The sequence below is a fragment of the Ranitomeya imitator genome, chromosome 6 (genome assembly GCF_032444005.1).
Source record: "Ranitomeya imitator isolate aRanImi1 chromosome 6, aRanImi1.pri, whole genome shotgun sequence".
Lineage (NCBI taxonomy): Eukaryota > Metazoa > Chordata > Amphibia > Anura > Dendrobatidae > Ranitomeya > Ranitomeya imitator.
The window spans coordinates 263,196,406-263,223,033 of NC_091287.1; the positions used below are offsets into that span (position 1 = coordinate 263,196,406).

Sequence of the window (26,628 nt, forward strand, 5' to 3'; positions counted from 1 at the left end):
CCTCTGGACACTACACTGACAGATACAGCAAACATTCTTGCCACAGCTCGCATTTATGTGCTATCCTAGATGAGCTGCACTACTTGAGCCACTTTTTTGGGTTGTAGAGTCCGTCTCATGCTACCACGAGTATGAAAGTACAACCAACAAAGACATGGGTGTATGGGTGGATGACAAATTCATATTCAGTGGCCAGTGTCAGGCAGCTGCCACTAAGGCAAATAAAATAATGGGATGTATTAAAAGAGGCATAGATGCACATGAGGATGATATAGAAGTTTGCCTTTAATTGCCTTTTGCCTTTAATTGCTAGAATTACTAGAATCTGTTGATGCAGTAGTCTGATGGTCTCCGCTTCAAGGAGACTACACTTCTTATCATGTATGCTCTCAATAGTCAGCCACAACATGCTCTTGGTACGTGGTGAGGAATAAAGGTCAGTATGACCCTGGGTGATGGTGGGGGCTACATGAATTACATTGAGAGTTACATTTGTTGTAAATGGTATAAAATACTGCCTTTTGCTGCATTATATCAGATAAAAGTGACTTGCTCACAGAATATGTGTGAGGTGTCTTTTTGTCTCCAAGCGCGCTTGTAAAATGGCAGGCATAACCTCCTTATTTGGACTCACTGGTGATCTGTCAAGTCTGACATTGGGTCAGAACGAAAGCAGCTATGACAAGGAGAACATAATTTTACCTCTATACATGTCACTAGTTCGACCACACTTAGAATACTGTGCACAGTTCTGGTCTCCGGTGTATAAGAAAGACATAGCTGAACTAGAGCGGGTGCAGAGAAGAGCGACCAAGGTAATTAGAGGACTGGGGGGTCTGCAATACCAAGATAGGTTATTACACTTGGGGCTATTTAGTTTGGAAAAACGAAGACTAAGGGGTGATCTTATTTTAATGTATAAATATATGAGGGGACAGTACAAAGACCTTTCTGATGATCTTTTTAATCATAGACCTGAGACAGGGACAAGGGGGCATCCTCTACGTCTGTAGGAAAGAAGGTTTAAGCATAATTACAGACGCAGATTCTTTACTGTAAGAGCTGTGAGACTATGGAACTCTCTGCCGTATGATGTTGTAATGAGTGATTCATTACTTAAATTTAAGAGGGGACTGGATACTTTTCTGGAAAAGTGTAATGTTACAGGGTATATACACTAGATTTCTTGATAGGGCGTTGATCCAGGGAATTAGTCTGATTGCCGTATGTGGAGTCGGGAAGGAATTTTTTTCCCCAATGTGGAGCTTACTCTTTGCCACATGGTTTTTTTTTGCATTCCTCTGGATCAACATGTTAGGGCATGTTAGGTTAGGCTATGGGTTGAACGACATGGACTTAAAGTCTTCCTTCAACCTTAATAACTATGTAACTATGTAACATTCAAAAGTGATCAAAACAGCCTGAAAGCATTGGTACTGAGATGTGGTCTATGGTTCCCACCTGCAGAATCATTCCTTTATTGAGTGTGTCTTGATAATTGCAAATAATTTCCATCTGTTGTCTATTCCATTTGCAGAACAGCATGTGAAATTGATTGTCAAACAGTGTTTTTTCCTAAGTGGACAGTTTGAAGTCACAGAGGTTTGATTTACTGGGAATTATATTCTGTTGTTTACGTGTTCCCTTTATTTTTTTGAGCAGTGTATATTGTTTTACTAGAATATCCAATCTATATTCATATTTTTAATTGAATATATACTGTATATATTTATTTATTTTTAGAAATAAAGAAGCAAGCAATAAATTAGGCACTTTGACTTTTCTATATTAGGAGACTCGATTCTTACACTATTGATGTAGGAGACATGACATGGAAGGTCCCATATTTCAATTATCATAAGATTATCCTTATCAGTATGCAGTATAAGGTAAAAATTACTTCTTAAAGGTGAGGTGTTATAAGTGTCATGGGCACTTTAATGGAAATCTAGTAAAAACATAAAATAACTATACAACAAAATTATGCAATATTGAAAAAATAATAATTTGATCATGCATTAATGTAATATCTTTAATGGCAAATATATTGTTAATCATTGCATTATGAGTGATTGAATAAAAACAATAACTGTCACCACAATCCAGATGCTACATCTTAATTAACAAATGTGCAATCTAAGTTTTATGTGCGCAAATATGTTTTTGAACATATGGTAATTTGAATTTGAAACTAAAAGCCTTTACTAAATACATTTAGTGTCATTAATTGAGTTAATGCTCACCAAGTAGAATGACTACACAAAGCAGAATTGCAATTAAGGCTCCAGTACTGAGTCCCGCGGATGATAGAAAAGCTTCAGCGTGGCATGTCCGTACTCGTCCATCTCTTTCACAGGCACATACTCTAATGGTGAGGGTGCAGGTGCTGCTTAAAGATGGACTTCCACCATCGGCAACAACGATAGGAAGGTAATAAATATCTTGAGACGTTCTACTAAACCTTCTCCTTCTTGTTAAAATACTTGCTGTATTATCTAATGATAAAATCATATTATCATCAACATTTCATATATTATCGAATTTTATTCACCATACAGAACGTATAATTTTAATAGACTGCGGAATGAAGTCCAAAGGTCCTAATGTACATTAGATGAAAGTTAACCGAACCTTAGAAGGCTCGGGCAGTTGGAATTTCAATGGCAGCAACTTTCTCCTTTCTATGCTGTAGAAATACATGAATGTTCAGCTGATCCAATCACTCATGTGTATGGAGGAGAGATTAACTGCATACACACTTAGCACTTTTACTGGAACCAGGTGCATTAAATTAACTGTCAAATAACATAAGAAAAGTCTTCTATTTCCCTTCTAAAAATCACAAAAACATTTAGAGGCATTTTAGAACATTTATGCAAAACCACAGTACATTAAAAACATATCACAATGAGTAAAACACGACATAGTTAAAATTAGCTACCTTCATTGTTTCGTAATGTAAAGTTTGGGTTCTGTGCTTGATTTTCTTGCAGAGAAAAATAAAAACGTTGCCCATTTCCTGTGTCATCTTTATCAATGACTGTCAGAGTATGGATAACCTAGTAAAAAGAAATATGTGTCAATGAATAATGAAATGCATGGCCAAAAGTATGTGACATCATAAAATTATGGAGCTTCTAGTACTTCACAAAATTTTTGCCAATAGAGCTACTCATGTTGGGCACAGTCATATTCAACCAATTGCATTTCAAATTCAAATTAGTAAATGTGTTTAAAAGGTTAATTTGAAACTTGTCCAACCTTTATGGTTTGTGCTTTGTACACAAGGGAACTGTGAATTTCCCCACATTGTTGTAGGCATACAACTGTTTAAAATGCACAACTCCAAATATTACAATAATCATTAAAGATGAGTGGCTCTTTTGAAATTCATATTTGCCAAATTGATAAATTTTCCCAAAACTCCAATTCACAAAGAATGCATTTGCTTGAATCTTAATACGGGAAATATTACTATTTCCTCGAAAAACATATATACCGTATTTTTTGGACTATAAGACGCACCGGACTATAAGACGCACCCAGGTTTTATAGGTGGAAAATAGGGAAAAAATATTTGAAGCAAAAAAAAAATGTAGTAAAATTTAATAGCATACTATTATATGTGGTGTTATTATATATAACAGTATGTTATTATGTTGGAAGCTGCAGGTAGAAGATGGAGCTGCAGGACCAGTGTGCTGTCTGTAAAGTACTATATGAAGACGCTGGATGGTGAGTATAAGAATGGGGGAACACGGCTAATATTTAATGCACCACTCCAGAACTGAAAAATAACACTGGAGTGCTGCTTTAAGATCCCATTGGGAGAACTTTAACCCCCAGCCTGTCCTGCAAATCCTATGGCATGCTGGGAGTTATAGTTCACAACAGGAGTGGCAGTGTGCTTTATTGTGTGTTGTAAAGACTAACCTTTTAATTGTGCCAGCCAGCCACTGTGGTGAGGTGAAAAGCTGGAGCCTCCCATGACCGCACATACAGGGCCCCCTCTTGTTGCCTTTCCACAGCACTGGTCATAAGAGGAAGCTGCAGATTGTAGTGGGGAGTCTGAAGGATCAGTGATTACATCAGAAGAGGGAGGGCTCTGTGCCATCATGTGATGCTCCAGCCTGCCCACTTTATGACATCACACAGGTCCTTATGCCTCAGCATCCAGCACAGCCAGGTATGCAGTGATCTTGTCTCCTCTGGCCCTCTGCTGCTGCCTCCTCCTCCACTGGACATACAGATCTCCCCAGCAGCTGCAGGAATCCAGTGCTGGGGAAACCATGTGTGTTTCAGTGAAGGACTATTCAATGGCTGCTTCCCGCTCAGCTGACAGGTGGGTGGGAAGCGGCTAATGAATATTCATTGACTTTAATCATCGGGACCACATGGTTTCCCCAGCGCTGGATTCTGGGCAGCAGGGACATTTTTCTGCCTCCTGCAAGTGGGATCACAGTGCGATCCCATTCGCTGCTGCCCCTTCCCCACATGCTACATTCCTACCATAAGACGCACCCACATTTTCCTCCCAAATTTGGAGGGCAAAAAGTGAGTCTTATGGTTGGAAAAATACGGTACTTAAAATAATGTGCTGGGCGAGGAGAGAGAGAGAACCCTGTTGACCTTAATATCTTACATTCCATAAAAGAGAGAAACAGAGGACCTTGCTGACCATAAGAGCTTACATGCTACCCTACAGAATAGTGAGAAGAGAATGGGCCGTGCTGATCATAAGAGTTTATAATCTACAGGAAAGAGATAGCAAGATAAGAGTTTACCATAAGAGGTTACACTCTACATTCAAGAGAGACAGTGACAGAGAGAGATGGAGAGGACCCTGCTGACCATAAGAGCTTGCACTCTACAGAAGACAATGACTAGCTCAGTGACACAGGAGATTGAAAAGACTTTGTCATGCAAATCATATGACTCCATTGGGAACTGTGTCACATTTCAAGTCATGGAACAGTTTAGTTTGAACCATAGAACTACTTATATTTGTCTACTGATATTTTATAGCTATGTGCAATTGTTTTTAATTAGTGTGGCTGATACGTCAATGAAATAACTAAGAGGAGTGACTTTATACTTTTGTACTGTAGAGTACCTCTAAAATATTTACATTTTTATTTTGTAAATTAAACAGTAGATATATCGACATATATGAAGAATGATGAAAAAGTCAATGTATTACTCATTAGTGCATAAGTAAAGGGTAGTGGATGATGCAAAACTGTAACCATACATGTGGCTAAGATATTTGAATAATCCACAAAAAGTAGGTCAGAAAAAACAGGAATTGAAAATAAAAAAATATTCAATTTAATTACAATTAAAAAAAAGAAACTTTTGAAAATTAAATTTGCTGCCTTTATAAAACTTCCCCCCAAACATCAATTTACTTCTAATAGGTTTGCGTAAATCATATGAATACAAAGCCTCTAATTTCCTTGAAAATGTGTGATCTGTACACACAAAGTAAGTTCTCCTTTGAGTCTTTAAACATCTTTTGGGATCTGCAATGTAAATTCAGGCTGTTTAATGTCCAAATCATTCCACATAACTGGCTAGGAAAAACGGATGGTATCAAGAGGTAACCACAAACATATTTCAAAACAATTTTTAGGCTACCTAAATTTTATAAATGCTCTAAAAAATATCACTTTGGGGGGGGGGGGGGCAGATACATACATGGATCTTGTTTATTGACAGGTGGTAAAATTGGAATAAGCCATGGCATATTCACATGGTTGAATGCAACAATTATCCATATTTGGGGGGTATCAATAAGTTTGCTATGAGAAGAAGTGATAGCCTGTCTTTAAGCTTTCCAAAAATATCTCTTTAACTGAAAGGCAAAACAGGTATACTACTCTGTTTTCAATATGAAAAAGTAATGGCCTCTCAACCAGAAGTGAAAAAATATCCTTTTTGTGGTCTCTTCACCTTACTTGCTAATCACAAAGGATTTTTGTCAAGCTGGATACAAAACAGTTGCAGTATTTTCAATGAGAAGAAGAACTGTCTTGTTGTCATCAAACCTTAACCCTATTTTTGGAACTCTTTTTCTGAGGGTACAAAAACCTGAGAGGAAGTTTACCAACAGCAGTACAATCACACACTATGAAGCACCGCTTGAAGCCAGTAGGTGTATGGCTAGGGTGGCTGTGTAGTTGCTACATCCTGAGCAGAATGGTAGAGAGATGAGATGGGGTAAGAAAGTAATTGATTGGCAGTTTAGAACCAGGAACGATAGCCCCGGTAGCAGGAGTGCAGTCAAGAATTAGGAAATACAGTGGACAGCCAGGAGATACAGTACGTAGCTGTGCAGTAGCTGCTGCAAGAGCTGCATGGTAAAGTGTTAGGATGGGAAAGGCAAGGACATGCTTGACAGTTTAGGGCCAGAAATGGCACTGATCCACTTTTGTGTGACAAATCCATCAGCCGCAATGAATACCCTCTGTGACATGACACTGGAGGCCGGTCATGACAGTATTTCCACAGCAAACTGAGCCAGTTTTTGTCACAAGTCCAATTTGTTGATGTAGAAATCCTTGGGTTCGGGCTCGGGCTAACTGCATTGATCAGGATTTGGATTCTGGCAATATCTCTAAGTAATGCAATGAGAAAACCTTACAACTATGCGAGTTAAAAGGAAAAGTTCTAATTTCTTACGGCTTTACCAGAATTCTTTGGTATGCTATGGAATGATGTTTTCATTTCATCCAATGATTGCATCCAGTTTTCATGCTGTTGTAGGCTTACAATTCAATCACAGAGTGTTTTATGCATTAGGCCAAGTTCAGATGGCCTTTCTAAAGCATGGGAGAGTTAAAGGGGCTTTTCCCACAAACAAAAGTTAATTGTAATCAATAGATCTTGGAATTATAATACTTACACAATTGATTATGTAAATATAATGATCCTGTGCTGAGACAAATCTTATAAATGTGACCCTGCTGTGTACTGTGTAATGACTGTGTCTGACCATGCTGGGACATGGTCTGATCATACCACAGCTCCTGGGCAGGGGAGAAAGCAAAAGAGTATACAGACATTACAGCATGAGATCACAGCTGATTATTTGAAGGAAAGCATTGTTTAAAAACAGGCAGGGAAATGTTTTACATCACAAATAAAATCGGCTATGATCCCCGTGCTGTAATGTATACTCTCTTTTGCTCCCTCCCCTGCCCAGGAGCTGTGGTACGATCAGACGATGTTCCTATAAGGTCAGACACAGCCATTACACAGTACACAGCAGGGACAAATTTATAAAATTATTTCAGCACAGGAACATTTTATTTAACCCCTTAAGCCCCAAGGGTGGTTTGCACGTTAATGACGGGCCAATTTTTACAATTCTGACCACTGTCCATTTATGAGGTTATAACTCTGGAACGCTTCAACGGATCCTGATTATTCTGCCATTATTTTCTCAAGACAAATTGTACTTCATGATAGTCATAACATTTATTTGTTATTACTGCATTTATTTGTGAAAAAAATGGAAATTTGCTGAAAATTTTGAAAATTTCACAATTTTCCAACTTTGAATTTTTATGCCCTTAAAACACAGAGATATGTCACACAAAATACTTAATAAGTAACATTTCCCACATGTCTACTTTACATCAGCACATTTTTTTTTCATTAGGGAGTTATAAGGGTTAAAAATTAACCAGCAATTTCTCATTTTTACAACACCAATATTTTTTAGGGACCACATCAATATTTTTTAGGGACCACATCACATTTGAAGTCATTTTGAGGGGTCTATATGATACAAAATAACCAAGTGTGACACTATTCTAAAAACTGCACCCCTCAAGGTGCTCAAAACCGCATTCAAGAAGTTTATTAAACCCTCAGGTGTTTCACAGAAATTTTTGGAATGTTTAAAAAAAATGAATATTTAACTTTTGTTCACAAAAAAGTTATTTCAGCTCAAATCTATTTTATTTTACCAAGGGTAACAGGAGAAAATGAACCCCAAATGTTGTACTATTTGTCCTGAGTATGCCGATACCCCATATGTGGGGGTAAACCACTGTGTGGGCGCATGGCAGAGCTCGGAAGGGAAGGAGTGTGATTTGACTTTTCAATGCAAAATTGACTGGAATTGAGATGGGACGCCATGTTGCATTTGGAGAGCTGCTGATGTGCCTAAACATTGAATCCCCCCACAAGTGACAACATTTTGGAAAGTAGACCCCCTAAGGAAATTATCTAGATGTGTTGTGAGAGATTTGAATTCATAAGTGTTTCACTACAGTTTATAATGTAGAGCTGTGAAAATAAAAAATCATTTTTTTCCACAAAAATTATATTTGAGCCCCCATGTTTGTATTTTCCAAAGGGTAACAGGAAAAACTTTACCCAAAAAGTTGTTGACCAATTTGTCCTGAGTATGCTGATACTGCATATGTGGGAGGGAACCACCGGTTTGGGCGCATGGCAGAGCTCAGAAAGGAAGGCGCGCCATTTGGAATGCAGACTTAGATGGAATGGTCTGCAGGCGTCACATTGCATTTGCAGAGCCCCTTATGTACCTAAACAGTGGAAACCCCCCACAAGTGACCCCATATTGGAAACTAGACCCCCCCAAGGAAATTATCTAGATGTGTTGTGAAAACTTTGAACCCCCAAGTGTTTCACCACAGTTTATAACACAGAGCTGTGAAAATAAAATATCATTTTTTACCCACAAAAATGTTTTTTAGCCCCCCAAATTTTTATTTTCCCAAGGGTAACAAGAGAAATTAGACCCCAGAAGTTGTTGTCCAAATTGTCCTGAGTACGCTGATACCCCATGTGTTGGGGTAAACCCCTGTTTGGGCACACGGGAGAGCTCGGAAGGGAAGGAGCACTGTTTGACTTTTTCAACGCAGAATTGGCTGGAATTGAGTTCAGATGCCATGTCGCGTTTGGAGAGCCCTGATGTGCCTAAACAGGGGAAACCCCCAATTCTAACTGAAACCCTAGCCCAAACACACCCCTAATCCCAACCACACCCCTAAACCCGACCACACCCCCAACCCCAACACAGCCCTAACCCTAATCCCAACCCTAGCCACACACCTAACTCCAACACGCCCCTAACCTTAATCCCAACCATAACCCTAACCACATCCCTAACCCTGACACACCCCTAACCCTAATCCCAACTGTAAATGTAATCCAAACCCTAACCTTAGCCCCAACCCTAACCCTAACTTTAGCCCCAGCCCTAACCCTAACTTTAGCCCCAACCCTAACTGCAGCCCTAACTCTAGCCCCAACTCTAACCCTATCCCTAACCCTAGCCCCAACCCTAACCATATCCCTAAACCTAGCCCCAACCCTAACCCTATCCCTAAACCTAGCTCTAACCCTAGCCCTAGCCCTAACCCTAACCCTAGCCTTAACCCTAGCCCTAGAACTAATCCTAGCCCTAGTCCAAACCCTAGCCCTAACCCTAATGGGAAAATGGAAATAAATACATGTTTTTAATTTTATTATTTTTCCCTAACTAAGGGGGTGATGAAGGGCAATTTGATTTACTATTTATAGTGGGTATTTTAGCGGATTCTTATGATTGGCAGCTGTCACACACTAAAAGACGCTGTTTTTTAAAAAAAATAGTTTTTGTGTCTCAACATTTTGAGGGCTATAATTTTTCCATATTTTGGTCCACAGAGTCATGTGAGGTCTTGTTTTTTGCAGTACGAGTTGACACTTTTATTGGTATCATTTTCGGGCACGTGACTTTTTTGATCGCTTTTTATTCCCATTTTTGTGAGGCAGAATAACCAAAAACCAACTATTCATGAATTTTTTTTTTTTTTTTTTTTGGGGGGGGGGGTGGGCGTTTATACTGTTCCACATTTGGTAAAATTGATAAAGCAGTTTTATTCTTCATGTCAGAACGATTACAGCGATACCTCATTTATATCTTTTTTTTATGTTTTGGTGCTTTTATACGATAAAAACTATTGATGCTGTATGGCGGCTGTTTTTTTGCGGGACAAGTTGACTTTTCAGCGGTACCATTATTATTTATATCCATCTTTTTGATGGCGTGTTATTCCACTTTTTGTTCGGCGGTATGATAATAAAGCATTGTTTTTTGCCTCATTTTTTATGGTGTTCACTGAAGGGGTTAACTAGTGGGACAGTTTTATAGGTGGGGTCGTTACGGATGCGGCGATACTAAATATGTGTACTTTTATTTTTTATTATTTAGATAAAGAAATGTATTTATGGGAACACTATTTTTTTATTTTATTTAGTATTTTTTTTATTTTTTTTATTTTTTTACACATCTAAATATTTTTCTTTTTTACTTTATAACGTTGTCCTGGGGGCAACATCACACTATAGGGTCAGATCGCTGATGTGACACTTTGCACAGCACTGTGTCAGATCAGCGATCTGACAAGCAGGGCTGCAGGCTTACCAGCGCTTGCTCTGAGCAGGCGCTTGAAAGCCACCTCCCTGCAGGACCTGGAAGTAGCCCTGCATCCATTTTGGATCCGGGGCCTGCAGGGAGAAGACGCTCGGTACAAGGTGAGCACATTGCCTTGTACCGAGGGTGTCAGGGAAGCCCGCACGGAGCCCCCTCCCTGAGCGATGCTTCCCTCTGACCCCGAACGCTGCGATCATGTTTGATCTCAGTGTCTCGGGGGTTAATGTGCCAGGAGCAGTCTGTGACCGCTCCTGACACATAGTGCCGGATGTCAGCTGCGATAGTCAGCTGACACCCGGCTGGGATCGGCCGCGCTTCCCCCGCGGGCGCGGCCGATTGCATATGATGTATTATCCCGTCACTGGGAATTAAGTCCCAGGTCACCTCGATGGGATAGTACGTCATATGGGATTAAGGGGTTAAACACGTCAAATTATGGAACTAATTATTATTCCAAATCTTTTGATTAAAGTGAAGTTTTGTTTGTTGTGAAACTCATCGTAAGCAAAATGTATAAACATTCAGGAGCTGCATACAACTGTATTATTTTGCACTAGTCTGCTGCATATATTATACAAAAGCAGTGCAATGTTTTTCCTGCAGATCATTAGTACTTGTGGAACAGATCATGTTTTCAACATTATTGTAACATTAGTGATAAAACCTGTAGCAATTTCTGATGCTTAGATAATAATTTCATCACCTGTACGAAACAAATGAAGTCCTAAAAGCATGAGTTGATGGAAGGCCATGAAGATATGAGTGTGGGAAGCATGGGGTTACAGTATAGAAATTGAAGACACTTAACCCTTTCTCATCTCAGCCCATTTTCATTTTTGAAATGCAATTTTTAGTTCTCCTTCTTCCAAATTTCATAACATTTATTTATCAGTCAACACAACTATATAAGTGCTTTTCTTGCAAGACGATTTGTAATTTCAAATTACTTTAGTCAAGTTAACATGTAATGTGGTGCAGAACAAAACAAAATAAAATGAGGTGAAAAAAAAACAATTCAATAACTGTTTTGGGGTTTTATTTTTAAAGCATTCAGCATCACTTAAAATGGCATGGGAACATTATTTTGTAGATCAGTATGCTTAAGGTAGCAGAAAATAATTGACCCCTTTTAATATTTTATTAAAAGATCCACACACATTCTTCAGGGCCATACATAATGTTGTTTTAAATAAATATTAATATATTGTGCCCCTAAAAGTAATAATACATGGTGTCTTGTATAATCTACATAATAATAATAATTTGATAATAATAAACTGTGTCTCTTAAAATTAACTAGAACACACAACATGGTCCCTAAATTATTATAACACATTGTGCCTTCTGAAATGAATTATAACATACACTGTGCCCTTGAAATTAATATTTCAAAATGCAGTTCCACAGACATGAATGAACATACCAATGTGCCCTCAGAAATTAAATATACTATACATTGTGCTAAAACAAAATGAAATATAACATACTGTGTCCCTAGAAATTAATTATGGCATACAGTATATCCCCTAAAATTAGTTCTTAAACATGCTGTCCCCTGCTGAAATGAATTATATTACATGTAAAGTCACCAGCATTTAATTATATTAAACACTGTTTCCCAACAATTAATTATAGCACAGACTGTGCCGCAAGCAGTAGATTACAATAAATGTTGTGCCCCAGCAAATAATTTTATATGCAAAATAATATAATAAATGCTTTGCACTGGCAGTTAAATATAACTCACACTGAGACAGCTGCAAATAATTATTATACATGTTGTGTCCCCAGTGAATAATTATAAAATAAGCTCTGTTCCCACGGCTATGAAATACAATAAACTCTGTGTCACCAACAAACAATTATAACATACACTATGCCCCATGTGGTAGATCAGCTCTCTCGGCTGTACATGGAGGTAAACACGGGAACACTGTCTCTTTAAGAACATTCTTTGGTTGATCATAGGCAACATAAACCAAGGTATATTAAAACAAATAAAGCCCTGTGGGCAAAATAGGAAAACAAAACAAAATGGTATCACAATACACAGTCCTTCTGACAGCAGGGTTCCTCCTACTCACCGCTAGCAGAACACACACAGTTTAGGTTGGTTCCAGAACAACAACTTCTCTGAAGTGTTCCTCTCCAGACACTGAACACTGCTGCCTTTAGAGGCCAGATACTTAAGCCACAGACCACACCATGGGGTGGAGATAATGTGGACATGCTCCCACTCACTCTATGGATATTCATATAAAACTCAGACCATTATACAAAATAACCTTTAACCTCTGACCACACTTAGTGTGCTGGAGGAAACTCTCTGGGTTTTATATCACTGATGCCATTAAGCGTAGTGAAACAAATCTCCCCTTCAGCACTTTATCAGTCTCCTTGCCACATACCCTCACCCCTACTCAAAGCCTGGGGTTTAGGCACATTCATTCGCTAAGCAGAACAGTCTGTACAGGACATCTGTGTTCCCATGCAATTTCCCTGTCCTGTGTCTGACATGAAAATTAAAGTCCCGGAGCACTAAAAACCATATAGTGACCCAGGCATTCATCCCATTCCTTTCCCTCATCCATCTCAGGGGAGCATGATTTGAGACTAGCCGGAACTTCCTGACTAGCAGGCAGTTTCATATGGTGTTGACTGCCCACTTGAAGGCCAAGCACTCTTCTTCTACAATGGCATAGTTCTTTTTACAGGAGGAGAGTTTCCTACTCAGATATTGGGCTGAATGTTCGTCCCCATCTATCTCCTCTGTAAACACTGCTTCCATTCCAACATCGGAAGCGTCCATATGGAGCACAAAATAATTAGGCTTATTTCACACTTCCGTCTTGAGACGGCCATCATAGTGCATCAGCGCAACGTTTTGACAGATAATAAGATTGGGAAATGGATGTAACTCATCCAGTAAACTGATGGATCTGTCGAATTCGGTAGTACCTCAATTTTAATGCATAAAATTCTGGAGAGAGAGAGAGAGCGATCCAGGAAAATCGTTCCAGGCATGCTCAGAATGAAAAAACGGGATATGTCGCTGGATTCCTGTGTTTGACGGTCAGCGACGGATCCTGCGTCCATAGGCTTCTATTATAGCCAATGAAGAACAGTGCAGGACCTGTCGCTGAGCGATTTTCCAACGTGCAAAAAAATGTTCCTCTAAACGTTTTCTCTGCCTGATGGACTGCTATTTTCCGACGGATCCAGTGCACAACGGATGAAACGGATGGCCATCCGTCATAATACGTCGCTAATAAAAGTCTATGGGAAAAAACAGGATCCTGCAGAAAAATTTGAAACCGGTTGTGGATACTTTTGGATTTCCTCCACCTTGTCTACTTGGTCTGTTTTATCTTGCCTCTCCTGACAATGTAGCCTAAGCATTTTCACTCTTTTTTCACAATGGTGTATATCTTTGGGTTAGGGTAAGTCCTGCTTTCTTCAGTGCATCCAGGATGTCCTGGACCTTCTGCAGGTGACTTCCCCAATCCGGCCTGAATATCACAATATTGTCCATAAAAACTCTGGCATACTTTTTGTGAGCAGCTAGGATCCAGTCCATTGCTCTTTGGAAGGTAGCTGATGCTCCCTGCAGACCGAATAGCATCCTGGTATACTGAAAGACTCCATCAGGTGTAGAGAAGGCCATCTTCTCCTTGGCACTTGAAGACAGGAGAATTTGCTAGTACCCTTTTGTTAGGTCCAGGGTCGTGATATATCTTAGCATCTCAATGAGCTCATCGATCCAAGGCATTAGATACACATCAAACTTGGACACCTCATTCAGCCTCCAGTAGTCATTACAGAACTGGCACTCTCCATCTGGCCTCAGCACAAGGACAATAGAGCTGGACCAGCCACTCTTTCAGTAAACAATAACATCCAGACATCTTCCTCGCCTCTTTGGAAATCACCTCACTGTGGGTTTTGGAAATATGATACTACTTTTGGTTCACCCTCACATGCGGTTCTGTCAGTATTTCAAGCTCCACAACCTGGCAATTCTGAAAACAGGTCCCGGTTCTACTGAAGCCACTGCCACTGTAACATCCTCAACCCTGGCTTCAGGATTGGCCACTAGGCACATTGCTTCTACTGAATCCCTTTCTCACCACGGTTTCATACCAGGTTGTACACCTGGTATGGCTTTCTTCTTCCTGGTTTCAGGACCTTGTAATCGATGTCACTCAATTTTTCAACCACCTCATATGGCCCTTACCACTTGGCCAGAAACTCACTTTATACCATGGGGATCAATACCGACACCCGCTCTCCAGGGCTAAACTGTCTCAGTCTTTCTGACAGATTAACCCCCTTACCCCCAAGGGTGGTTTGCACGTTAATGACCAGGCCAATTATTACAATTCTGACCACTGTCCCTTTATGAGGTTATAACTCCGAAACGCTTCAACGGATCCTGGTGATTCTGACATTGTTTTCTCGTGACATATTGTACTTCATGATAGTGGTAAAATTTCTTTGATAGTACCTGCGTTTATTTGTGAAAAAAACGGAAATTTGGCGAAAATTTTGAAAATTTCGCAATTTTCAAACTTTGAATTTTTATGCAATTAAATCACAGAGATATGTCACACAAAATACTTAATAAGTAACATTTCCCACATGTCTCCTTTACATCAGCATAATTTTGGAACCAATTTTTTTTTTGTTAGGGAGTTATAAGGGTTAAAAGTTGACCAGCAATTTCTCATTTTTACAACACCATTTTTTTTTAGGGACCACGTCTCATTTGAAGTCATTTTGAGGGGTCTATATGATAGAAAATGCCCAAGTGTGACACCATTCTAAAAACTGCACCCCTCAAGGTGCTCAAAACCACATTCAAGAAGTTTATTAACCCTTCAGGTGTTTAATAGGAATTTTTGGAATGTTTAAATAAAAATGAACATTTAACTTTTTTACACAAAAAATTTACTTCAGCTCCAATTTGTTTTATTTTACCAAGGGTAACAGGAGAAATTGGACCCAAAAAGTTGTTGTCCAATTTGTCCTGAGTACGCTGATACCCCATATGTGGCAGTAAACCACTGTTTGGGCGCATGGGAGAGCTCGGAAGGGAAGGAGCGCTATTTGACTTTTCAATGCAAAATTGACAGGAATTGAGATGGGACGCCATGTTGCGTTTGGAGAGCCACTGATGTGCCTAAACATTGAAACCCCCCACAAGTGACACCATTTTGGAAAGTAGACCCCCTAAGGAACTTATCTGGATGTGTGGTGAGCACTTTGACCCACCAAGTGCTTCACAGAAGTTTATAATGCAGAACCGTAAAAATAAAAAATCATATTTTTTCACAAAAATTATATTTTTGCCCCCAATTTTTTATTTTTCCAAGGGTAAGAGAAGAAATTGGACCTCAAAAGTTGTTGTCCAATTTGTCCTGAGTACGCTGATACCCCATATGTGGCAGTAAACCACTGTTTGGGCGCATGGGAGAGCTCGGAAGGGAAGGAGCGCAGTTTGACTTTTCAATGCAAAATTGACAGAAATTGAGATGGGACGCCATGTTGCGTTTGGAGAGCCACTGATGTGCCTAAACATTGAAACCCCCCACAAGTGACACCATTTTGGAAAGTAGACCCCCTAAGGAACTTATCTAGAGGTGTGGTGAGCACTTTGACCCACCAAGTGCTTCACAGAAGTTTATAATGCAGAACCGTAAAAATAAAAAATCATATTTTTTCACAAAAATGATATTTTTGCCCCCAATTTTTTATTTTCCCAAGGGTAAGAGAAGAAATTGGACCCCAAAAGTTGTTGTACAATTTGTCCTGAGTACGCTGATACCCCATATGTGGGGGTAAACCACTGTTTGGGTGCATGGGAGAGCTCGAAAGGGAAGGATTGCCGTTTGACTATTCAATGCAAAATTGACAGGAATTGAGATGGGACGCCATGTTGCGTTTGGAGAGCCACTGATGTGCCTAAACATTGAAACCCCCCACAAGTGTCACCATTTTGGAAAGTAGACCCCCTAAGGAACTTATCTGGATGTGTGGTGAGCACTTTGACCCACCAAGGGCTTCACAGAAGTTTATAATGCAGAGCCATAAAAATAAAACAAAATTTTTTTCCCACAAAAATTATTTTTTAGCCCCCAGTTTTGTATTTTCCCTAGGGTAACAGGAGAAATTGGACCCCAAAAGTTGTTGTCCAATTTGTCCTGAGTACGCTGATACCCCATATGTGGGGGGGAACCACCGTTTGGGCGCATGGGAGGGTTCGGAAGGGAAGGAGCGCCATTTGGAATGCAGACTTAGATGGAATGGTCTGCAGGCGTCACATTGCGTTTGCAGAGCCCCTAATGTACCTAAACAGTAGAAACCCCCCACAAGTGACACCATTTTGGAAAGTAGACCCCCTAAGGAACTCATCTTGATGTGTTGTGAGAGCTTTGAACCCCCAAGTATTTCACTACAGTTTATAAAGCAGAGCCATGCAAATAAAAAATATTTTTTTTTCCACAAAAATTATATTTTAGCCCCCAGTTTTGTATTTTTCCAAGGTTAGCAGGAGAAATTGGACCCTAAATGTTGTTGTCCAATTTGTCCTGAGTACGCTGATACCCGATATGTGGGGGAGAACCACCGTTTGGGCGCATGGGAGGGCTCGGAAGGGAAGGAGCATCATTTGGAATGCAGACTTAGATGGATTGGTCTGCAGGCGTCACATTGCATTTGCAGAGCCCCTTATGTACCTAAACTTGGACTCTTGTAGTCCAGGAACATCGCTATAAAAACACCGGTGTCAGGGGCCATTATTTCACTCCCTCTTTGAGAAAGCAACGCGAAACGCGCGTCAGGGGGCTCTCCGGAGTCATTAGGTGCCTTTCATTTCATCATGGGTAAGAAATTTGATTCTTGATATGCCATTTATATACTGGTCTCTCTGCTAATGGTATGCATGAAGGACACTTGTCCATACGAGAGCCAGCGAATATACCGTAGTATTGTGCGCTACCATTGATGGTTACATATACCATGATATACCATGATGTTTCATACGTTCTCTAGGTACCTATGACTTGGATGTGTATTTTCTAGGGTCTTCCCTTCTTTTGTATTTTTGTTACTGTTGTAAATTTTAAAATGATTCTTTAATAAATATTGCTGTTTTAAATGTTCTCCGTATAGAACTCCATTTCCTTTTTGTATTTATATTAGTCACATTGCGTTTGCAGAGCCCCTAATGTACCTAAACAGTAGAAACCCCCCACAAGTGACCCCATATTGGAAACTAGACCCCTCAATGAACTTATCTAGATGTGTTGTGAGAACTTTGAACCCCCAGGTGTTTCACTACAGTTTATAACGCAGAGCCGTGAAAATAAAAAATCTTTTTGTTTTCCCACAAAAATTATTTTTTAGCCCCCAGTTTTGTATTTTCCCAAGGGTAACAGGAGAAATTGGTCCACAAAAGTTGTTGTCCAATTTGTCCTGAGTACGCTGATACCCCATATGTTGGGGTAAACCCCTGTTTGGGCACACAGGAGAGCTCGGAAGGGAAGGAGCACTGTTTTACTTTTTCAACGCAGAATTGGCTGGAATTGAGATCGGACGCCATGTCGTGTTTGGAGAGCCCCTGATGTGCCGAAACAGTGGAAACCCCCCAATTATAACTGAAACCCTAATCTAAACACACCCCTAACCCTAATTCCAACGGTAACCCTAACCACACCTCTAACCCTGACACACCCCTAACCCTAATCCCAACCCTATTCCCAACTGTAAATGTAATCTAAACCCTAACCCTAACTTTAGCCCCAACCCTAACTGTAGCCCCAACCCTAACCCTAACCCTAGCCCTAACCCTAGCCCTAACCCTAGCCCTAACCCTAACCCTAGCCCTAACCCTAGCCCTAACCCTAGCCCTAACCCTAGCCCTAACCCTAACCCTAGCCCTAACCCTAACCCTAGCCCTAGCCCTAACCCTAGCCCTAACCCTAGCCCTAGCTCTAACCCTAGCCCTAACCCTAGCCCTAACCCTAGCCCTAGCCCTAACCCTAGCCCTAACCCTAGCCCTAATGGGAAAATGGAAATAAATACATTTTTTTTTATTTTTCCCTAACTAAGGGGGTGATGAAGGGGGGTTTGATTTACTTTTATAGCGAGTTTTTTAGCGGATTTTTATGATTGGCAGCCGTCACACACTGAAAGACCCTTTTTATTGCAAAAAATATTTTTTGCAATACCACATTTTGAGAGCTATAATTTTTCCAAATTTTGGTCCACAGAGTCATGTGAGGTCTTGTTTTTTGCGGGACGAGTTGACGTTTTTATTGAAAACATTTTTGGGCACGTGACATTTTTTTATCGCTTTTTATTCCGATTTTTGTGAGGAAGAATGACCAAAAGCCAGCTATTCATGAATTTCTATTGGGGGAGGCGTTTATACCGTTCCGCGTTTGGTAAAATTGATAAATCAGTTTTATTCTTCGGGTCAGTACGATTACAGTGATACCTCATTTATATCATTTTTTTATGGTTTGGTGCTTTTATACGATAAAAACTATTTTACAGAAAAAATAATTATTTTTGCATCGCTTTATTCTCAGGACTATAACTTTTTTATTTTTTTGCTGATGATGCTGTATGGTGGCTCTTTTTTTGCGGGACAATATGATGCTTTCAGCAGTACCATGGTTATTTATATCTGTCCTTTTGATCGCGTGTTATTCCATTTTTTGTTTGGCGGTATGATAATAAAGCGTTGTTTTTTGCCTCGTTTTTTTTTTTTTTTTATTACGGTGTTTACTGAAGGGGTTAACTAGTGGGACAGTTTTATAGGTCGGGTCGTTACGGACGCGGCGATACTAAATATGTGTACTTTTATTGTTTTTTTTTTTTATTTAGATGAAGAAATGTATTTATGGGAATAATATTTTTTTTTTTTTTCATTATTTTGGAATATTTTTTTTAATTTTTTTTACACATTTGGAAAATTTTTTTTTTACTTTTTTACTTTGTCCCAGGGGGGGACATCACAGATCAGTGATCTGACAGTTTGCACAGCACTCTGTCAGATCACTGATCTGATAGGAGTGCAGGCTGCTTCACAGTGCCTGCTCTAAGCAGGCTCTGTGAAGCCACCTCCCGCCCTGCAGGACCCGGATCCGCGGCCATCTTGGATCCGGGGCTCGAGCAGGGAGGGAGGTGAGGAGACCCTCGCAGCAACGCGATCACATCGCGTTGCTGCGGGGGGCTCAGGGAAGCCCGCAGGGAGCCCCCTCCCTGCGCGGTGCTTCCCTGCACCGCCGGCACATCGCGATCATCTTTGATCGCGGTGTGCCAGGGGTTAATGTGCCGGGGGCGGTCCGTGACCGCTCCTGGCACATAGTGCCGGATGTCAGCTGCGATAAGCAGCTGACACCCGGCCGCGATCGGCCGCGCTCCCCCCGTGAGCGCGGCCGATCGGCTATGACGTACTATCCCATCCAGGGTCAGATAAGCCCAGGGCACCTCGACGGGATAGTACGTCTAAGGTCACAGAGGGGTTAAAGACTCTTGCATGGGCCTCTTGGGCTTGAAGGATGCTCTCCCTCACAATCGGAATCACACTCATGATCCTGTCCTGCATCTGGCCCACATGTTGGATAACGCTTTGGTGGGGTGTTATCTCTGCTTCAAGGTCTCCTTTGCAATGTCCAGAATTCCTGAGGCTGCCGTCTGTATAACAGCTCAAACAGTGTAAACTTTTTAAAATGCTCGGACGAACTCGTCGGACCCGAGGATCCATAGGTTTGCCATCTCTACTGCCAATACATTTATCATTAATATCAACCAAAGCAGCCAGTGACTAAACAGATATCCTAGAAATGAGCATGAGATACTTCCTTACCAGCTATTACATTTGGTAAGAGAGAAGTGCAGATTATGAAGGATCTTACTAATAGTTCTCCAAAATCTTCCCTTGACTACTAAATGTGAACCATAGGTTAAAATATGTAATTGGCCATGATTTTAATATAGCACTGCGTCTTGTTGATTGCTGGGAGCTTGTGCAGCTCTATAGGTTTCCATGAATATCACAGCAAAAACAAATGATGTAAATGACAACATATAGTGGTATTTTTTTATTTGCATTTCTTCTTTACTTCATTTAATAAGATGATTAACAAGCACAGGGTCAGAATGTATTATTATATCACATCCCCATAATAATCTACAATAACTGTAATAACTACATTCCATAATCATACATTTTTAAGCGTATTGGAGGCAATTCACATAATGCCAGTTATTAGCCCCTATCTGGCATGATATGAATCCAAGTGGCTGATCTTGACCAACATTTTACAGTATGCATTGTGACATGGACGCTGTGTAAGCAATGATTAAGCAATTTATATTTTTGATAATCAATTTTATTATTGAACAACTACAGTGCTGTCGGTCATTCCAAAAAGTTAATAAAACTGAATATTTAAAGAAGCCCTCCATAAAGTTGTTTATCTACTAAATGTGCATATATGTATATGTAAAGACACAAAAGAGCACAGTAAAGCCAAAAACACTCCGTTGAAGAAAAATCACAGTAATCAGCAAGTGCTAATAAAAAGATAGGTATTTGGTTGATATGTTTTTTGCAAAAAATGTATACTAAGCTGCTCCACGAAACGTCAAGTTATACCTGTATGGAGCAGTTTCTGTTTTATGTTTCTGTATATGTAGTATAATATGTGTGTTAACATACTCACTGCATTCTCAAGCATCTAGCAATGCTATATTCCTTTTCTGAGTGACATCGCCGCTCTTGAGACTCTACAGATCACTTTATGCGTGAGCCAGAAGTCTCTTTTAGAGCATAAGTCTAAGCAGCCTCTTTATGACACTTTATAGGCTTACACTGTAAGCCACGTCCGGGTCTTGCAGAATGCAGCTGAGTCACAGTGAAGTTGCTGAGAAGAGTAGCAGAATGACACCGGATACCAGAGAAGGCCGCCGTAGTTAAGTATTTTAGCATGCACACACTATTATACATACACATATGCACAGATTTACTAAATAAAAAACTTAGTGACAGTACTTTTAGGTGTCAAGTTCCCGCCTCTGCACAGGGGGAATCTCAAACCATCTCTGCTGCGGTCTCCCATTCTTCTCCAGCCGCAGTGGAGTCTGCTCAGCGGAGACGTCGTTCCCAGCATCTTGTTCAGTCTCACTCTGTGCATAGGATTACTGCTGCTTTGCCTGCTTCTGCCATTGAAGCCAGTGCTGGGCAGTGGCGGGCAGACGCTTTTGGGATCTAAGTCCTGCTTTTTCCCTTCTGAGCATGCCCAGGGTGAGATCTCCCATTGGAGATCGAGGGTCACATGCTCAGATGCTGCAGCGGTTCCCATTTGTCCTTTATTGGAAGGTCCTGAACGTGCTGCAGCTATATAAACTGCGCATGACCACACAGCCATGCGCTAGTGTACATTTGTAAACGTGTGTGTGTTGTGAGTGAAAGTCGTTCATTAAAATCCCCTCCCTATTGGATGACTGTTCGCTGAAGGTGGGTGATTGCTATCTAGCGCCCGACTTAGCTACCAGCACGTTACACACCATACAGCGTCTAATTGCTGTGACCGCCAGTGCGGCGCCGTGCGCTTTCACAGCGCTTTCCTGACCCAAGCCTGGGTGGTTAGTGGCGCCCGCCAGTGCGGCACCGCATGCACTCTCGTGCATCTTTTGTTATTATTTTGGTTATGCTGACACACCATTAGCGGTGTCGAGCGCAATTAGTCTAGTCGGAGTCGGATCCCAAGTTTTGGGACTGAGCTTGGTGACTCCTTGCTTGCGCTCTTGTGTGCGGTACCGCGGCTCTGTGACTTAACAGTGTTCGCTTCCTTCACACTGGGTGAAGTTAACCCGTGTGTGTATTCACATTGTACCGCTATATAGTCCGTCATTTCTTGGCAGCAGGTTCCATCTCTGCACGGTGGACCCCGGGCTGCGAATGCACCTTAATCTATCTTATTATTTGGTGCGTTCCGCTAGCCCTAACATTACACTAGCGCCAGGGTCTGGCTAGTAATGACGGACATACAGCAATCCTTGTGGTATATCCAGCAGCTGGAGGGTAGGTTGGCGGCTCTTGAGAGCTCAACCTCAGCTGTGGATGTTACCGCAGTTACTGTACAGGCTGCTAGCGTGGCTGCAGCAACCTTGTCCACTGCCACCCCTGTTCCGACATTATCTCGCCTCCCGCTGCCAGAAAAATTTTCTGGAGATAGCAAATCTTGTAGGGGATTCGTGAGTCAGTGCTCTATTCACCTCGAGCTCCTGGCTGCACGTTTTCCCACAGAGCGGGCTAAGGTGGGCTTTATTGTGTCTCTCTTGTCGGACAGGGCGTTGGAATGGGCTACGTCGCTGTGGGAGAGTGGCGATCATGTGGTGCAGAGTGCTCCGCTGTTTCTGAGCACTTTGAAACAGGTCTTTTTAGGACCTCAAGTCACCCATGATACTGCGCTCCAACTGCTGGCATTAACTCAGGGTGAGTCCTTGGTCAGCCATTTTGTCGTCCACTTCCACACTTTAGCTTCTGAGCTGGAGTGGTCGGATAAAGCTCTTATCCCCATATTTTGGAAGGGGCTGGCTGATCACGTGAAGGACGCTCTGGCCACTAGGGAGATTCCTGCCACACTGGAGGAGTTAATAACTATCTCTACTCGTATTGACCTCCGTTTTAACGAGCGGAGGTTAGAACGAGCCCAGTGTAGGCAGAGGTTTCGGCTGGCTCCTACCTTCGCCAAACCTCTGGAATCTCCGGTCCTGGTTCCTAAGTCACATTTGGCCATGGAAGTGTCACGAGCGGGATCTAAGTCCCGGACCGCTTGTGCACTCAAGGTCTGTAATGTTTACCAGCAGTCAGGACATCTTGCCACCAGATGTCCCCAGCGGTCGAGGAAACGTCAGCGTCTAGTGGTAGTGGGTGGAGGTACACTAGACACGGCGATGTTTGCCCCCAAATTTTCCTTTAAGGGGACAATTATTATAGGCTCATCCTCCCACTCGGTAGAGCTCTGTGTGAATTCTGGGGCGGAGGGCAATTTTATGTCTTCTGCCTTCGCCCAACGTCACGCAATACCCCTGGTTATGCTAGCTCAACTAGTAACGGTATGAGTGGTGAATGGGTCGACACTGCCCTCACAGATAACACACCAGACCATCCCTTTTACTCTGTCCATGTCGCCATCTCATCAAGAGATTATATCTCTGCTTGTCATTCCTGAGGGAATTGATGAGGTCCTGTTGGGAATACCTTGGCTACGGTACCACTCTCCTCATATCGAGTGGTCCTCAGGCAGAATTCTGGGATGGGGTGAATCTTGTGGAGGTAGGTGTCAGAGGGAGTGCGTTCAGGTTGCTACTACAGAGGTACCCGCAGATCTTTCCTCTCTCCCCAAGCAATACTGGTCTTATGCAGACGTGTAGGGTTGAGCGACCTTCACTTTTATAGGATCGGGTCGGGTTTCACGAAACCCGACTTTTGGAAAAGTCGGGTCGAGTGAAATCGGCCGATCCTATAAAAAAGTCGGGGTCGGGGTCGGCCGAAACTCGAAACCCAATGCAGTGCATTGGGTTTCCATGGTTCCCAGGGTCTGAAGGAGCGGAAACTCTCCTTCAGGCCCTGGGATCCATATTTAAGTGTAAAATATAGAATTAAAATAAAAAATATCCTTATACTTACCCTCTGACGCGCCCTGGTACTAACCGGGAACCTTCCTTCCTTAGAATCAGCCTTCCAGGACCTTCGGTGACGTCGCGGGTGACGTCGCGGCTTGTGATTGGCCGCGCGAGCGGTCACATGGGCGGCCGCGCGGCCAATCACAAGCCGCGACGTCACCGCGACGTCACGGCAAGGTCCTAGAAGCGCGGATTCGAAGGAGGAAGGCTGCCGGTTAGTACCAGGGCGCGTCAGAGGGTAAGTATTGCAATATTTTTTATTTTAATTCTATATTTTACACTTTAATCTGAATTCCGATACCAATTCCCGATATCTTAAACATATCGGGAATCGGGATCGGAATTCCGATTCCAGATTCAAAAGATCGCCGACTTCATGGCCGACCCCCCATTGGGGTCGGGTCGGGTTTCATGAAACCCGACCTTGCCAAAAGTCGGCGACTTTTAAACAATTTCGACCCGTTTCGCTCAACCCTACAGATGTGTTCTCCAAAAAGGCGGCGGAGACCCTTCCGCCACATCGCCCCTATGACTGTCCTATTGATCTCTTACCTGGTGCTGAGCCTCCCCGGGGTCGAGTCTATCCGTTATCTCTCCCGGAGATGGAGGCAATGTCACAGTACATCCAGGAAATTCTGGCAAGAAGATTCATTAGGAAGTCAGTGTCAGCTGCTGGGGCAGGGTTCTTCGTGCAGAAGAAGAATGGGGAATTGCATCCATGCATAGACTACAGGGGTCTTAACGCCATCACCATTAAGAATAAGTATCCTTTGCCCTTGATATCTGAGCTCTTCGATAGGCTTTGGGGAGCAAGGGTATTTACTAAATTAGATCTGGGGGTGCTTACAACCTGATTTGCATCCGTGAGGGGGACGAATGGAAGATGGCTTTTAACACCAGGGATGGGCACTATGAATATCTGGTGATGCCCTTCGGGCTCTGTAATGCCCCAGCCGTCTTCCAAGACTTTGTGAACGACATCTTCCGGGATATGCTCTCCACCTCGGTCGTAGTCTATCTGGATGATATTCTCATCTACTCTCCAGATATTGACTCCCACTGGAGAGATGTTTGCAAAGTCTTCGACCTCCTACAGGCAAACTCCCTCTATGCCAAGTTGGAGAAGTGTATGTTCGAGCAGGAGTCCTTACCTTTCCTGGGCTATATCATCTCCGCCCAGGGATTGGCTGTGGATCCTGCCAAACTACAGGCTGTGATGGACTGGCAGGAACCCCATTCTCTTAAAGCGGTGCAGCGCTTTATGGGGTTCATTAATTATTATCGCCAGTTCATTCCGCACTTCTCAACTTTGGTAGCTCCCTTGGTTGCCCTCACCAAGAAGGGGGCAAATCCCAAATTGTGGTCTGAGGAGGTCTCCAAGGCCTTTAACTCCATAAAGTCACATTTCGCTAGTGCTCCCATCCTACATCGCCCCGATGTAGATAAGCCTTTTATCATTAGAGGTGGACAATTTTATATTACAGGATGATTTATGTAAACTAGAAGCTTGGGCTGATAAATGGCAAATTATTGGGGATAAATGTAAGGTCATGCACTTGGGTAGAAGTAATAAGATGTATAATCATGTGCTTAATTCTAAAACTCTGGGCAAAACCGTCAATGAAAAAGACCTGGGTGTATGGGTGAATGACAAACTCATATTCAGTGGCCAGTGTCAGGCAGCTGCAACAAAGGCAAATAAAATAATGGGATGAATTAAAAGAGGCATAGATGCTCATGAGGAGAACATAATTTTACCTCTATACAAGTCACTTGTTCGACCACACTTAGAATACTGTGCACAGTTCTGGTCTCCGGTGTATAAGAAAGACATAGCTGAACTGGAGCGGGTGCAGAGAAGAGCGACCAAGGTTATTAGAGGACTGGGGGGTCTGCAATACCAAGATAGGTTATTACACTTGGGGCTATTTAGTTTGGAAAAACGAAGACTAAGGGGTGATCTTATGTTAATGTATAAATATATGAGGGGACAGTACAAAGACCTTTCAGATGATCTTTTTAATCATAGACCTGAAACAGGGACAAGGGGGCATCCTCTACGTTTGGAGGAAAAAAGGTTTAAGCATAATAACAGACGCGGATTCTTTACTGTAAGAGCAGTGAGACTATGGAACTCTCTGCCGTATGATGTTGTAATGAGTGATTCATTACTTAAATTTAAGAGGGGACTGGATACATTTCTGGAAAAGTATAATGTTACAGGGTATATACACTAGATTCCTTGATAGGGCGTTGATCCAGGGAACTAGTCTGATTGCCGTATGTGGAGTCGGGAAGGAATTTTTTTCCCCAAGGTGGAGCTTACTCTTTGCAACATGGTTTCTTTTTGCCTTCCTCTGGATCAACATGTTAGGGCAAGTTAGGTTAGGCTGTGGGTTAAACTAGATGGACTTTAAGTCTTCCTTCAACCTTAATAACTATGTAACTATGGAGGTGGATGCCTCATCTATTGG

General features: G+C 41.8%; 1 protein-coding gene across 1 annotated transcript in view; it reads right to left on the reverse strand.

Annotated features, from left to right (window-relative positions):
• Positions 1-26,628, reverse strand: part of CDH18 (cadherin 18) — a 1,182,266-nt gene that overhangs the window by 20,402 nt on the left and 1,135,236 nt on the right. The window contains exons 10-11 of the mRNA XM_069730602.1: positions 2,942-3,059; positions 2,244-2,495 (exon numbers count right to left, since the gene is read on the reverse strand). Coding sequence (XP_069586703.1) covers positions 2,244-2,495; positions 2,942-3,059 — 370 coding nt within the window. The remainder of the gene's footprint in view (positions 1-2,243; positions 2,496-2,941; positions 3,060-26,628) is intronic.